Below are 14,044 nucleotides of genomic sequence, written 5' to 3' on the forward strand. Positions count from 1 at the left end.
AGGTTGACACTTCAATTACAATAATCATCTATATGAGTAGTCAGGACTACTTGCATAAAGAAATAACAATACTCCTTCCCAGGCATGTATATATATGGAGAAATGACATTATCTTGCTCCCTGCTAGTTTCATAAGGATAAGAATATGGTGGAGGGAGCAATTCAACCAGAATTTGTCTCATCACTTTTCCTCCCCTTAAAAAAATAATTATTATGCAATTTCACCTTTCCATTTTAAGCATTGATGAGGAATATATGAGAATCAATATTTTTAAGTGTAGAGACTATAGTTTTCTATTGTGTGTGAAGAGAATTGGTGAAATCAATGTGTAGGAACGTTTTATATCTCCCTCCCCTTAAAAAAATAAGAGTTTGCATCAGGAGGATAATCTCACTTAAAAATCTAAGTAAGGGCTATTCATAAATAATATGCATTCTCTAAAATTGCTGTCCCCAATCCCCAGACCCTGCCCCGTGCTGGTCGGCCTCCTGTGAGGGGCCAGGCTGCAGAGCGAGGTGCACGCGCCCCGGACTACCGCCCCCTCCTGCCCCCCGAAAAATTGTCTCCCCTGACACTTAGGAGCTGGGTGGGGGGCACAGCAGGAGGTGAGCAGGTGAGCCCCAGGCGATCCCGCCATCAAAGCGTCCTCCATATTTATTCACAGCTGCTCCCCGTTGCCTGCAATCACCGCCTGAGCACCCCGCCCCCCCCCCCCCCCCCCCCCCCGCGCCCTCCTCCGCCCCATCCCTGGAAAAATTGTCTTGCGTGAAACCGGTCTCTGGTGCCAGGAAGGCTGGGGACTGCTGCTCTAAGATGTAGCACTTGAAATTAAAAGATGGAAAATGTATAAAAAATTATAACATTTAAGTGTCTTTTAAATTATGCAAATCCCTGGATAAGTTTTTCTTTGATTTAAAAACAAGAGTGTTTTAATCCGATTGCTGGTTCATGAGGCAATGACATTGAACCCAAAGCCAGCATGTGGTAGTAGAAAAAACAGGACAGAACTGCGTTTAAATCACAGCTTTGTCAGTTTTTAGCTACATAGTAAGGGCAAATTAATTCACATCTTTGTGCCCTGTATTTTCATTCATAAATGGGAATAGGAATGCTTTCCTTAAAAGACTGTTGTGAAAATTAAATGAGACAATGTATAACATTTGCATACAATTCTCCACTCATGATATGATCCCAATAACTTTATCTCCTCTCCCCTTTTTTATCTAATAATGACAAACACTATTCAACAAATGACTGGAAAATTACATATGCAAATGAGGCTTCCAAAAGTAAAATTAAACGGTAAGTGATCCTGAAGGACCTGTAACAAATAACCTTACATAGCAAAAATGAACGACACCCAGCCAGCTTTATCTCAAAACAAGTAAACGTGTGTAATCACTAAAAGTCTGCAGAAAAGTGGCTCACAAGCAGTTTACTGTAAAATAATTAAAGCTTATTTATGTCAAGAGGCCTTGGGAGGAAAAAGAGAGCATAAACCAATTTGCATTAGCACTTTACCATCCTCTCCTGCTTTCTTTTCAATTAACAGACCAGGAGGTGCTCTCTGCAGTTAAAAAGATAAGCTATCAGGGAGGAGGATGAATTTTTGGCTGACCTGCAGACACTGTGGTTTGCCTGCTGATTGGGTTCCTACCTGGTACCTGGCTGTACCAATTTCTGAGGTGTTAATTTAACTGTTCCTCTCTGTCATGCAGGTCTGGGCCTTGAAAAATAAACTGAAGAAGCAGTCTACAGCTACAGGTGATGGAGAAGCTAGGGCCTTTCTTAGGGCGCAGGCTGCTTTATTTGGATCCCACAGAGATGCGTTGAGATACAAACCTGTAAGCTTCCTATTTCATCACTATTTTAATTTTCTTTTTTTATGGTTCTTTGGAATAAGGCAGAAAAAAGAGACATCATTTTAATATCACATCTTAAAAAAAGTATCATGATGGTCTTTTAAAATCCAAAATAATATGTTTTAAAACACATTTCATATCCAGTTTCTCAACTTTTTGTTTTTAGTTTTTAGTAATCTTCAGTTAATATTTCCCACATTCCTTTGTGTATCATATTAATGTTCCAAAAATGGAATATTTATCTCTTAACTAATGAATGAATTGTGTCAATGTATTTTAAAACTTTCCTGATCTTGTTAATATAATTAAGAAATTCACTGGACAATTGGATTTATTAGATGAGTGAATTTTGAAATGACAAGTACAAAATAAAAAAATTACACCTTGAAGATTTAACAATATTTGGAAGTTCTCTTCCTAATTCATAACAAAGTAAGCTTATCTATTTATAATAGCATATCCTTAGCCCATTTTCCCATTATTTTTTTGTTTATTAAACTAAAAATGGTTACTGTGTACATTTATAGCCCAGTTTTTAGGTGGTCCAAAGAGACATAAGTCAAAATATATTTGTTTCTCTCTCTGAATTGTTGGTTAAAGTATGTTAGGCTGATTTCCTAAAAATTATTGCACTATTCTTCCATGACCAGGTGAATAAGTTGTAAGAGATAAAAACATTGAATTAGTAACAAGAACCGCCATCTAATAGGAATTCAGTTACTAAGCCCTGTAACCTTGACCCACTTCCTTTGTCTCTCTAGACTTTGATCTTCTTATTTGTAAAATAAGGTGTAAGAATTCTTATACCTTCCCTGTCATTTAGGGTTGATGTGCAAACCTTACTGTAAATTATGAAGCATTAGACAAATGCGAACGGGTTATATGCTTTCTAAACTGACTTCTGAATCAGTGATTCCCTCCCACTGGTTCTTATGCCTCTGAAGGGTTATTGAGTTATTGGAAGGAATCCCTAAATGCTTGGGCAGATCAGCTGCTGTTTCTAGATAAGTACATGTATCTAGTTTACATGCTAATCTTTTTGAACTATGTGTGTATTTTTAAAGCATTATAGAATTAATAGTATTGTACATAGTATATACATCTCATATGGGAGAGTCTTGAAAAATTGTTTATAGTGATAAGGGTCTCTTTCTATAAATGACTGGAAACCAATCATCCACACTACAGTAGGGCATGTTCATATTCAAATTATTCAACATTAATTAAAACATAAAAATGAGTTCGAAAAACAAAATTAGTGATTAATTTTAGTTAAGTCAGATTTTTAAAATAAGAATTGATTTCAAGTTTACAGTACAGGAGGGAAAGTTAAAAATATCACTTTGCTTGAATTTTGACATATTTAAATACTTATTCATCTATATAAACTAATTTTTTTCTTTTCATTTTCCTTTAAACATTTGTGAAAGACTTCAGATTTGAAGAAAGGTGCAAATTAAAGAGAGGATTTTCTTAAATAATTTGAAATTATCAGTGTTAGATACTGGCTGAAATTATTCAAATATCTCATCTTTCACATTAATTACTATAGATTTTATAGTTTAATTTTCTCCCCCTTTGAGCTTCATTGAACAGATTGAGGCAGAAAATTTCAATGACTTTAATTTAAAAAAAAAAAAAATCTTGAAAGCCGGATTCCTAGTATCTATGAAAAATTTTCTTATAGAGTATCTTTCCTGTTTATTGATCATACAATATTATAAATTTATTTGCTTATTTGTACACATTTTTTCTTTTTATATTTGATGTTGTCTCCTTTTCTACTGCTAGTTCTAGGATAATATTTTCTTTTTATGTGCGTTTATATTTCTTCTGACTGAATCTTTGAAAGCTTCCTTTTTAAAGTATACTGAATGCATTGAGATGATTTTTTTCTATGCATTTATTTTCAGGAAAAATAGTTTTTAAGGAAGGAAAATGATTTGTTTCTTATTGTATATAAAATACGGTTTTTTCATCTGTGATCTTTACAAATTACCCCCCCGTATCATAGTTTATTAAAAGTATATTTATTTATTTTATTTTAGAACTATTTTTGGTCATCTGTATAACAGGCCTATGTCTTTGGTATGTTTTTTGATTGATGTAAAAAAAAGGACTAAGTGTAGAAGTTGCAATTATTTCATGGTTTGTCTTTTTTCAAAAATCTACTTCAGTAGTATTTTCTAGTTATAGTATAATTAGAACCCTTTCTGATTAAAATTGCTAAATAGTTTTAATGTGTGGCATATGAGTGTTTGTATGAGTGTGGTGTGTGGTGTGTGTAATATGTGGTGTATGAGTGTGCGTATGTGTGTGGTGTGTGCAATGTGTGGTGTATGTGTCATTACTATGGTGTGTGTTGTGCGTAATGTGTTGTGTGTAATGTGTGGTGTAATGTGTGGTGTATGTGTGTGATGAGTGTGATGTGTGCTGTGTGTGGTGTGGTGTATGTGTGTGTATGAGTGTGGTGTGTGGTGTGTGTAATGTGTAGTGTATGAGTGTGTGTATGAGTGTGGTATGTGGTGTCTGTAATCTGTGGTACATGAGTGTGTTTATGAGTGTGTTGTGTGTAATGTGTGGTATATGAGTGTGTGTGATGAGTGTGGTGTGTGGTGTCTCTAATGTGTGGTGTATGAGTGTGGTGTGTGGTGTATGGAATGTGTGGTATATGAGTGTGTGTATCAGTGTGATTTGTGTAATTTGTTGTGTATGAGTGTGAGTATTAGTGTGGTATGTGGTATGTGTAATGTGTGGTATGAGTGTGTTTGATGAATGTGCTGTGTGGTGTGTGTAATATGTGGTAAGAGTGTGTATGATGAATCTGCTGTGTGGTGTGTGTAATGTGTGGTGCATCAGTGTGTGTGATTAGTATGGTGTGTGTTGTGTGAAATGTGTGGTATATGAGTGTATGAGCGTGATGTGTGTAATGTGTGGTATATGGGTGTGTGTGTGATGAGTGTGGTGCGTGGTGTGAGATGTGTGGTGTATGAGTGTGTTATGAGTGTGGTGTGTGGTGTATGAGTGTGTGTATGACTGTGGTATGTGGTATGTCCAATGTGTGGTGCATGAGTGTGTGTGTAAAAGTGGTGTGTGTCACGTGTGGTATATGAGTGTGTGTGATGAGTGTGGAGTGTGTTGTGTATAATGTGTGCTCTATGAATGTGTGTGATGAGTGTGGTGTGTGGTGTGTGTAATGTGTTGTGTATGAGTGTGCCTGATGAGTGGTGTGTGGTGTGTGTAACGTGTCCTGTATGAGTGTGGTGTGTGGTGTGCGTGATGTGTAATATATGGGTCTGTGCATGAGTGTTGTGGTGTGTGTAATGTGTGGTGTAAGACTGTGATGAGTGTGTTGTGTGGTGTGTGAAATGTGTGGTGTATGCTTGAGTGTGATGAGTGTGGTGTGTGGTATGTGTAATGTGCGTTATATTACTTTGTGTATGAGTGTGATGTGTGGTGTGTGTAATGTGTCCTCTACGACTCTGTGTATGAGTGTGGTGTGTGGTGTGTGTAATGTGTCCCGTATGAGTGTGTATATGATGGTGGTGTGTGGTGTGTGTAATGTGTGGTGTATGAGTGTGTATGAGTGTGGTATGTGGTGTGTCTAATGTGTGGTGCATGAGTGTCTGTGTATAAGTGGTGTATGGTGTGTGTCACGTGTGGTATATGTGTGTGTGTGATGAGTGTGGAGTGTGTTGTGTATAATGTGTGCTCTATGAATGTGTGTGATGAGTGTGGTGTGTGGTGTGTGTAATGTGTTGTGTATGAGTGTGCGTGATGAGTGTGGTGTGTGGTGTGTGTAATGTGTCCTGTATGAGTCTGTGTATGAGTGTGGTGTGTAGTGTGCGTGATGTGTCATATATGAGTCTGTGCATGAGTTTTGTGGTGTGTGTAATGTGTGGTGTGTGAAATGTGTGGTGTATGCTTGAGTGTGATGAGTGTGGTATGTGGTGTGTGTAATGTGTGGTATATGAGTGTGTGTGATGAGTGTGGTGTGTGGTGTGTGTAATGTGTGTTTTATGAGGGTGTGTGATGAATGTGGTCTGTGGTGTGTTTAATTTGTAGTATATGAGTGTATGAGTTTGGTATGTGGTGTGGGTAATGTGTGGTATATGAGTGTGTGTGATGAGTGCGGTGTTGGTGTGTGTAATGTGTGGTGGATGAGGGTTTGTGATGAGTGTGGTGTGTGGAGTGTGTAATTTGTGGTATATGAGTGTGTGTATGAGTGTGGTGTGTGGTTTATGTAATGTATCGTATATGAGTTGTGTGTAAGTGTGGTGTGTGGTGTTTGGAATGTGCGGTCTATGAGTGTGTGTGATTAGTGTGGTGTGTAATGTGTGATGTATGCGTGTGTATATGAGTGTAGTGTGTGGTGTATGTGGTGTATGAGTGTGTGTATAAGTGTTGCGTGTGTAATATCGGGTATATGAAGGTGTGTGATCAGCGTGGTGTATGTGGTGTATGAGTGTGTGTGTAAGTGCTGTGTGTAATGTGTGGTCTATGAGGGTGTGTGATGAGTGTGGTGTGTGTAATGTGTGGTGTATAACTGTGTGGTGAGTGTGGTATGTGGTGTGTGTAATGCGTGGTATGAGTGTGTGTATGAGTGTGGTGTGTTCAATGTCTGGTGTATAACTGTGTGATGTGTGTGGTGTGTTTAATGTGTGTTTTATGAGAGTGTGTGATGAATGTGGTGTGTGATGTGTGTAATCTGTGGTATATGGGTGTGTGTGATAAGTGTGGTGTGTGTAATTTCTGGTTTATGAGTGTGTGTGATGAGTGTGGTGTGTGGTGTGTGTAATGTGTGGTATGAGTGTGTGTATGACTGTGGTGTGTGGTATGTGTAATGTGTGGTGTATGCGGGTATGTATGTTTATGGTGTGTGGTGTGTGTAATGTGTGGTGTATGACGATGTGTATGAGTGTGGTGTGTGGTGTTTGTAATGTGTGCTGTGTGAGTGTGTCTATGAGTGTGGTGTGTGATGTGTGTAATCTATGGTACATGAATGTGTATGAGTGTGATGTGTGTAATGTGTGGTGTATGAGAGTGTGATGTGTGGTGTCTGGTGTGTGGTGTATGTGTGTGTATGAGTGTAGTGTTTGGTTTGTGTAATCTGTGGTACATGAGTGTGTATGAGAAGGATGTGTGTAATGTGCGGTACATGAGTGTGCGTATGAGTCTGGTTTGTGGTGTGTGTAATGTGTGGTGTATGAGTGTGGTGTGAAGTGTGTGTAATATGTGGTGTTTGAGTGTGGTGTGAAGTGTGTGTAATGTGTGGTGCATGTGTGTGTATAAGTGGTGTGTGGTGTGTATAATGTGTGCTATATGAGTGTGTGTGTTGAATGTGATGTGTGGTGTGTGTAGTGTGTGGTGTATGTGTGTGATGAGTGTGTGTGATGAGTGTTTTGTGTGGTATGTGTAATGTGTGGTATATGAGTGTGTGTGATCAGTGTGGTGTGTGGTGTGTGTAATGTGTCCTGTTTGAGTGTGTGTATGAGTCTGGTGTGTGGTGTGTGTAATGTGTCGTATATGAGCAGGTGTATGAGTGTGGTTGTGGTGTGTGTAATGTGTGGTGTAAGAGTGTGTGTGATGTGTATGGTGTCTGCAATGTGTGGTGTATGAGTGTGTGTATGAGTGTGTGATGTGTGTGGTGTCTGCAATGTGTGGTGTATGAGTGTGTGTATGAGTGTGGTGTATGGTGTGTGTAATGTACCACGTATGAATTGTGTATGAGTGTGGTGTGTGTAATGTGTGTGATGAATGTGCTGTGTGGTGTGTGTAATGTGTGATGTATGAGTGTGGTGTGGCGTGTATGTGATGTGTGTGTATAAGTGTTGTGTGTGTAATGTCGGGTATATGAGGGTGTGTGATGAGTGCGGTGTATGTGATGTATGAGTGTGTGTATGAGTGTGGTGTGTGTAATGTCTGGTGTATGAGTGTGTGATGAGTGTGGTGTGTGGTGTGAGTAATGTGTGGTGTGAGTGTGTATGTGTGTGTATGAGTGTGGTGTGTGTAATGTCTGGTGTATGAGTGTGTATGAGTGTGATGTGTGGTGTGTCTAATGTGTGTTGTATGAGAGTGTGACCTGCCGCCCGCCCTCCTCACTGGGCCCTGGATATCCTGGCTTGGCCAGCCGCGCCCTGTGGCTCTCTGCTGCGCACCCCCGCCCCGGCTTCCCGTGCGCATGCGCGGCCACCAGGGCACCGTCTCCGCCTCCCAGCCCGCCGGACACGAGGCGGAGGACCCTGCGCCTGCGCAGAGCTGGAGTCTGGCCGGGCCGCAGCCCCGTTGGCCGGCGGTTGCGCTGGGGACCGGCTGGATCCCTCCTTCCTCTGGTCCCCAGCCCCATGCCTTTCCACACGGAGACTTGGCTCACGGTGCCGGGCCGAGCTGCAGCCGGTGCCCGGCGAGAGGCGGCCGCTCCAAAGATGTCACAGGTGGCCATGTCCGAAACCTAGAGTAGGGGCCCAGGGGGCGGCAGTCGCGAGGGTGTTGGGGACGAGGGCAGGGGTGGGGGGTCGCGGGGTCCCGGGACTGGACCCAGAGTCCGCTTTTGCAAGTTTCCTCCTGCTTTTTCTCCACGCTTCCCTTCTTGGCGTTTTTCCTTTGTGAGTTTAAGTAGCTCAAGGTGGGGAAGCCAGAGTGATGCTCAGTCTCAGCTGTGGTATTTTCCGTCCCAGGCGATGTGAAGGGCTTAGGGCAACGCCTGTATTTCAGTGTGTTCCGCAAATATTCGGGCTTGACCTTTACTGGTTTGGAATTCCTTTCTTTGCACTGGGATTACAATAAGGAGTTATCGACAGTCTAATGCGTGTCTTCCTCGGAGGCCACTTGCTTCCTTTATTTCTCTTTCAGGGGTGTTTAGCCTTTTCTCGGTTGCATTGTGGCTCTTTATAACGTTGTCTTTTGTCTTTGGAAGACCTTAAACACCTTGAAAGCAGAGTCCGGTCTGTTTAATCTTTGTTTCCCTGAGTAGTGTTTCCCTTACAGCACTCAGACCTGCAGGGGCTGAACAAATATTTTTTGAATAAATGAAAGCTTTTCCACCCAATTCATATACGGTGTTGCTTTTTTTTTTTTTTTTTTTTTACCTGCGTGGTAAAAATAAACAACTTGTACTTTGTTATTTGTTATCAGGGTTGAGTAGATGTTTGCGTACCAGCCGTAATCACTCTTTGGAATCTGATTTGGAGTTTTATAGTCCCAGAGAGAGGCTCAAGTTCAAAAATACATAGCTCCAGCCAAATCAGTCTTGTCTCCATCTGTCCTGGCATGCAGCTTCCTTCCCTTCAACAAACACAGTGGCATGGCATTAGGAGAGCAGGCACCGTGCTTACTGCAGGAACACAACAGCTGTGTCTCTGGTCTCCAGTGGGGAATACAGGATTAACCCAATTATGACACGAATGCATAAAGACCAGGCAAGAGTTCTGAAGGAATGTGGTCCGTGAAAGTATGTAGAAAGAAAGTTGATTGGGTGCTTAGGGAGGCACTAACAAGGCAGCATGCGAACAGCTCAGGCCTGTGGAAAAGGCAGTTCAAGAAAGGAGTGTGGTCGAGCACAGGCCGGGGAGAGAGTTGAGGGGGAGGCAGGGAGGAGAGGGCCTTCAGGAGGGTTTCAGTGTGTCTCCTGAGAAAAATGGGAGCTCTTGGAAGGGTTGGCCCGTGTTCGGCGACTCCTGTGACTGGTACTGCCCTGTTCTTGGTGACCCTGGGCATGTCTGTTCCTAGAAGGCTTAGGAAACCCTCCAGTAAGTCACTAGCTTTGTCAGGACAAGTGTTGCAAATGCTCCTGTGAAATGCTAATGCTCTGGTTCCATTTCTGTCAACTTGATGTTGGAATGTATTGATTATCTTTTTTCTTTCATTTTGAGATCTTCCTAGTTCTTGGTATGATAAGGAATTTTCAACTGAAACCTGGACGTTTTTGTATCACATTATAAGACTTGGATCTTTTTTAGCTCTTTCAATTGGCTTCCTTTCTTGGGTACTACCTCATCACCAGCAGGTGGGGGTAGAAGTCCAGATTCCTCCCTCGGCCTCCACTGACACATGAGAGGGATTCTTGTTACTGCTGGGTGGGGATGAAAATGTCTAGTGCCCCTTCCCCCTGATCTCCCCTGACACAGCAGCAGGGGCAGGAGAAGAGCTCATTACCCGTCAGCAGAAAGCCCCAGCGCCCTACTTGGTCTTCTCTGACACCACCTCTGTGGGGGTGTTGGTGTGCCTTGGTAAAGCCTTGCCAGGGTGGAAGTTTAGGCTGCCCATTTGGCCTTTACTGGTGTGGGCCATGGTTTTTGCTGTGGTGCTTGGTTAGAGGAGAGTGGTTATTGTGTAAGAGTTTGCTTTCTTGTTCAGCTGCCCCTTAACTGGTCCTGTAGCTTCCAGAGAGAGCAGGCTTTTGTTGGGACTTTTTTCATCTGTACCCATTGGCATTTCTCAGTTACCAGCTTGTTCTCCTTCAAGTCTGAGATATATAAGGCAAAAGGAAAACCCAGGGAACTCAGCACCATAGCATCCCTCAGGCTGAGAAGTCCCCGGCCCGTCTGCCTTTTTCTCTCTCCCGTGCAGCGTCGTCTTTTTATGTATATGTGCAATCCGCCACGTCTCTTATGCTTTCTTTCACATATTCTGTCTTCAACTCTCTATAATATATAAACACACACACACATATATAGTGTCTAGGGTTTCTAGTTGTACTTAATGAGCGAAACAGGGAAAAATACTTCTCCATCGTCCTGGAAGCAGAGTCCACCTTGGCTTTAAGGGTAGTTTTTGTACATCAAATGCTACATTAGGTTGTTTTCGTGTCCCCCATCCCCCAGCCTGTGCATATAGGACCCCATTGCTTCTGACCTTTGGAGTCTAGACACCGAGTTTCTTTGTGGGGAATTTTTCCTTTCTTTTTAATTGCTTTTACAGCCTTTGTCTTTGGTCTGCAGTTTCACAATTACGTATTTATGTATGGATTCTTATTTATTCACATGGTTCAAAGTTATTTTTTATTCTAATAATCCTTTAATTTTCATTCTATAAAATTCTCAGCCATTAATTCTTTTAATGTTGTCTCTCTACCCACATTCTCCTATTTTTTTTTTAATTCCAAAATGCGTTTTAGACCCTTTCCTTCAATCCTCCCCATCTCTTAAGTTCTCTTTCATATGTTCTATCTTCAACTCTCTATACTGCTGCCTGGTAATTTCCTCCAGTTTCTATTCTAATTCACTAATTCTCTCCTCAGTCTTGCCCACTTTGCTTTCTAACCTATCCATTGAGTAATTTTAATTCCTATAATTTTTATTTCTAGATATTCTAGATTCTATTAATAGAAATCTATTAATTCTTTCAAGACATCCTATTCTTTCTCTTTAGGATTCACTTCCTTTTTTATGGTATTGATCATATTGAAGATACTTTATCAGGTTGTTCTTTTTTGTGTGTTTTGCTTTGTTTTGAGGCAAGGTCTCTGTCACCCAGGCTGAAGTGTGGTGCCACTATCGTAGCTCACTGCAGCCCCAAATGCCTGGTCTCGAGCAGTCCTCCTGCCTCAGCCTCCCCAGTAGCTGGGTCTACAGGTGCGAGTCTACAGGTGTGCACCACCATGCCTAGCTAATTTTTTTTATTTTTTGTAGAACAAGGTCTTGCTATGTTGCCCAGGCTGGTCTCAAACTCCTGGCCTCAAGCGACCCTCCTGCCTCAGCCTCCCAAATTGCTGGCATTACAGGTGTGAACCAGCACACCCAGCCTATCGATTTGTTCTTTTATTGAAACCTTGAAGGACTAAAGTACAGTCTGGCTGATTCACTCCTGGTGGCTTGTTTCCTTGAGTGTTTTGTGATCTTACGTTTATTTTTGAAGCAGCTGTGCGTGGGGGGATTGTGTGTGTGCTGGGTGAGGATGTGTCCTTCCAGAGTGATCTGCGTTTGCTTCTTCTGGGCATCTCAGTGATGCTCCTTTCTAGAGCCACCTTTATTTTTGCTAATTTCCTAACTTGGGGGTTCATTGTCCACATGGTTATTTAAATTTGAATCCCAAGCCTACTTGTGGTGCCAGCCCATAATTAATTTTCAAAGGGGAACGTTTATCCCATTCTGCTGAGAGAGCAGGCAGAGTCAGGGAAGATTCCGTGCCTGCCTGAGCTAGTGAGTGTGCTTTTGTTTTTCATCTTACTGTTTCACTTCGGGCCTAGCCCTGATTCCGTGCTCTCTCTGTCACGTGGACACCAGCTCTTGTCCCAGACACTAAAGCCAATCCCAGACTAGCAGCCCCCACCCAAGGCCCTCATTGCTTTTTTCAGTTTCTTCTCTGTTCTAAGCATCTGAAGATTTCCTAAAAGCTCAGCTATGCATTTTTAAAGTATGATATGCTTTATCTAGCATTTTTATGTATTAATATTTGATCCCAAAGGGTTTTCAAACAAAAAGATTTAATATTTACTCTAAATAGTTATCTTTTTGTTTGCTTATTAGTTTTTATTTTTAAATATTATGGAATATAATAAGCAGTTGCACATATTTATGGGATACATGTGATGTTTTGATACAAACGTATAATGTGTAACATTTGAGCTACAACTGCAGTCCCCATCCCCTGGGCCATGGACTGGTGCTGGAATGTGGCCTGTCACTAACCGGGCTACACAGCAGGAGGTGATGGGCCAGAGGGTGAGCGAGCAAAGCTCCCTCTGTATTTGCAGCAGCAAACCATCACTCCCCAGTGCCCGCATCACCGCCTGAGCTCCGCCTCCTGTCAGATCACTGGGACGTTAGAGTCTTCCAGGAGCACAAACTCTACTGTAAACTGCGCGTGCGAGGGATCTGGGTTGCACACTCCTTGTGAGAATCTGATGCCTGGTGATCTGAGGTGGAGCTGAGGCGGCGATGCTGGCACTGGGGAGTGGCTGCGAATACAGATTATCATTAGCAGAGAGAGGTTGCATTGTGGTGAGTTGTGTAATTGTTATATATTACAGTGTAATACTAATAGAAATATAGTACACAATGAATGTAATGCTCTTGAATCATCTGAAACCATACCCACCCCATTCATGGAAAAATTGTTTTCCATGAAACTGGTCCTTGCTAACAAAAAGGTTGGGGACCACTGAGCTACAAGATTCAGAATATGAAATATTTGTTGGAGTCATGACATATTTGTAAATATGGAAATTATATATCTTTTGTCCAGCAAGGTACGGTTCAATAGATATATTACCCTTTGGCTAGTTGAGACTATGATGCAATCTGGATAGTAATAATAATAGAGTATATTTAAGCAAAATTACCGTAGCAGAAAATGATGATTTTTTTTTTTTTTTATGAGACAGATTCTTCCTCTGTCACCCAGGCTAGAGTGCTGTAGCATCAGCCTAACCCACAGCAACTTCAAACTCCTGGGCTTAAGCAATCTCCTGCCTCAGCCTCCCAGGTAGCTGGGACTACAGGCTTGCACCATGACACTTGGCTTATTTTTTCTATTTTTAGTAGAGATGGGGTCTCACTCTTGCTCAGGCTGGTCTCCAACTCCTGAGCTCAAGTGATCCTCCCACCTCAGCCTCCCAAAGTGCTAGGATTACAGGCATGAGCCACCACACCTGGCCTGGAACAAATTTTTCTTAAAGTCCATGCTTAGCTATATGAATAGTTTAAGTTCCAGGGTTACACGGATTTGTGAAATTCGTTTTTCTATGTGCCTATGTACAGAAACATTTGAATCTTTAAACTGTGTTATACATTGTTCTTTTTCTGTCTTAAGACTTACTATTGCCTACATATTACCAGCTTCTTTACCTGGTTTTCTTCTTCTCTTTACAACTTATACAATGTATTGGGCTTTATTTCTTAAATAGAAGAGGATATTGAACAAGACTCAGAAATTCCAATATTCGGGCTGGGTGCGGTGGCTCATGCCTGTAATCCTAGCACTCTGGGAGGCCGAGGCGGGAGGATCGCTTGAGGTGAGGAGTTCGAGACCAGCCTGAGCAAGAGTGAGACCCCATCTCTACTAAAAATAGAAAGAAATTATCTGGACAGCTAAAAATACATATAGAGAAAAAAATTAGCCAGGCATAGTGGCACATGCCTGTAGTCCCAGCTACTCAGGAGGCTGAGGCAGAAGGATCGCTTAAGCCCAGGAGTTTGAGGTTGCTGTGAGCTAGGCTGACACCACGGCACTCTAGCCTGGG

At 41.9% G+C, this 14,044-nt stretch overlaps 1 protein-coding gene across 4 annotated transcripts in view; it reads left to right on the forward strand.

Annotated features, from left to right (window-relative positions):
* LOC138380693 (DENN domain-containing protein 1B-like) overlaps positions 1 to 14,044 on the forward strand; it is an 80,269-nt gene that overhangs the window by 61,787 nt on the left and 4,438 nt on the right. For all 4 annotated transcript variants that reach the window (XR_011232908.1, XM_069465066.1, XM_069465082.1 and 1 more), the window contains one exon: positions 1,720 to 1,845. Coding sequence is in view for 3 of the 4 variants with exons in the window: in XM_069465066.1 (XP_069321167.1) it covers positions 1,720 to 1,845 (126 nt within the window). In the remaining variant the exon portion in view is untranslated. The remainder of the gene's footprint in view (positions 1 to 1,719; positions 1,846 to 14,044) is intronic.

The sequence above is a fragment of the Eulemur rufifrons genome, chromosome 1, assembly GCF_041146395.1.
Source record: "Eulemur rufifrons isolate Redbay chromosome 1, OSU_ERuf_1, whole genome shotgun sequence".
Classification (NCBI taxonomy): Eukaryota; Metazoa; Chordata; class Mammalia; order Primates; family Lemuridae; genus Eulemur; species Eulemur rufifrons.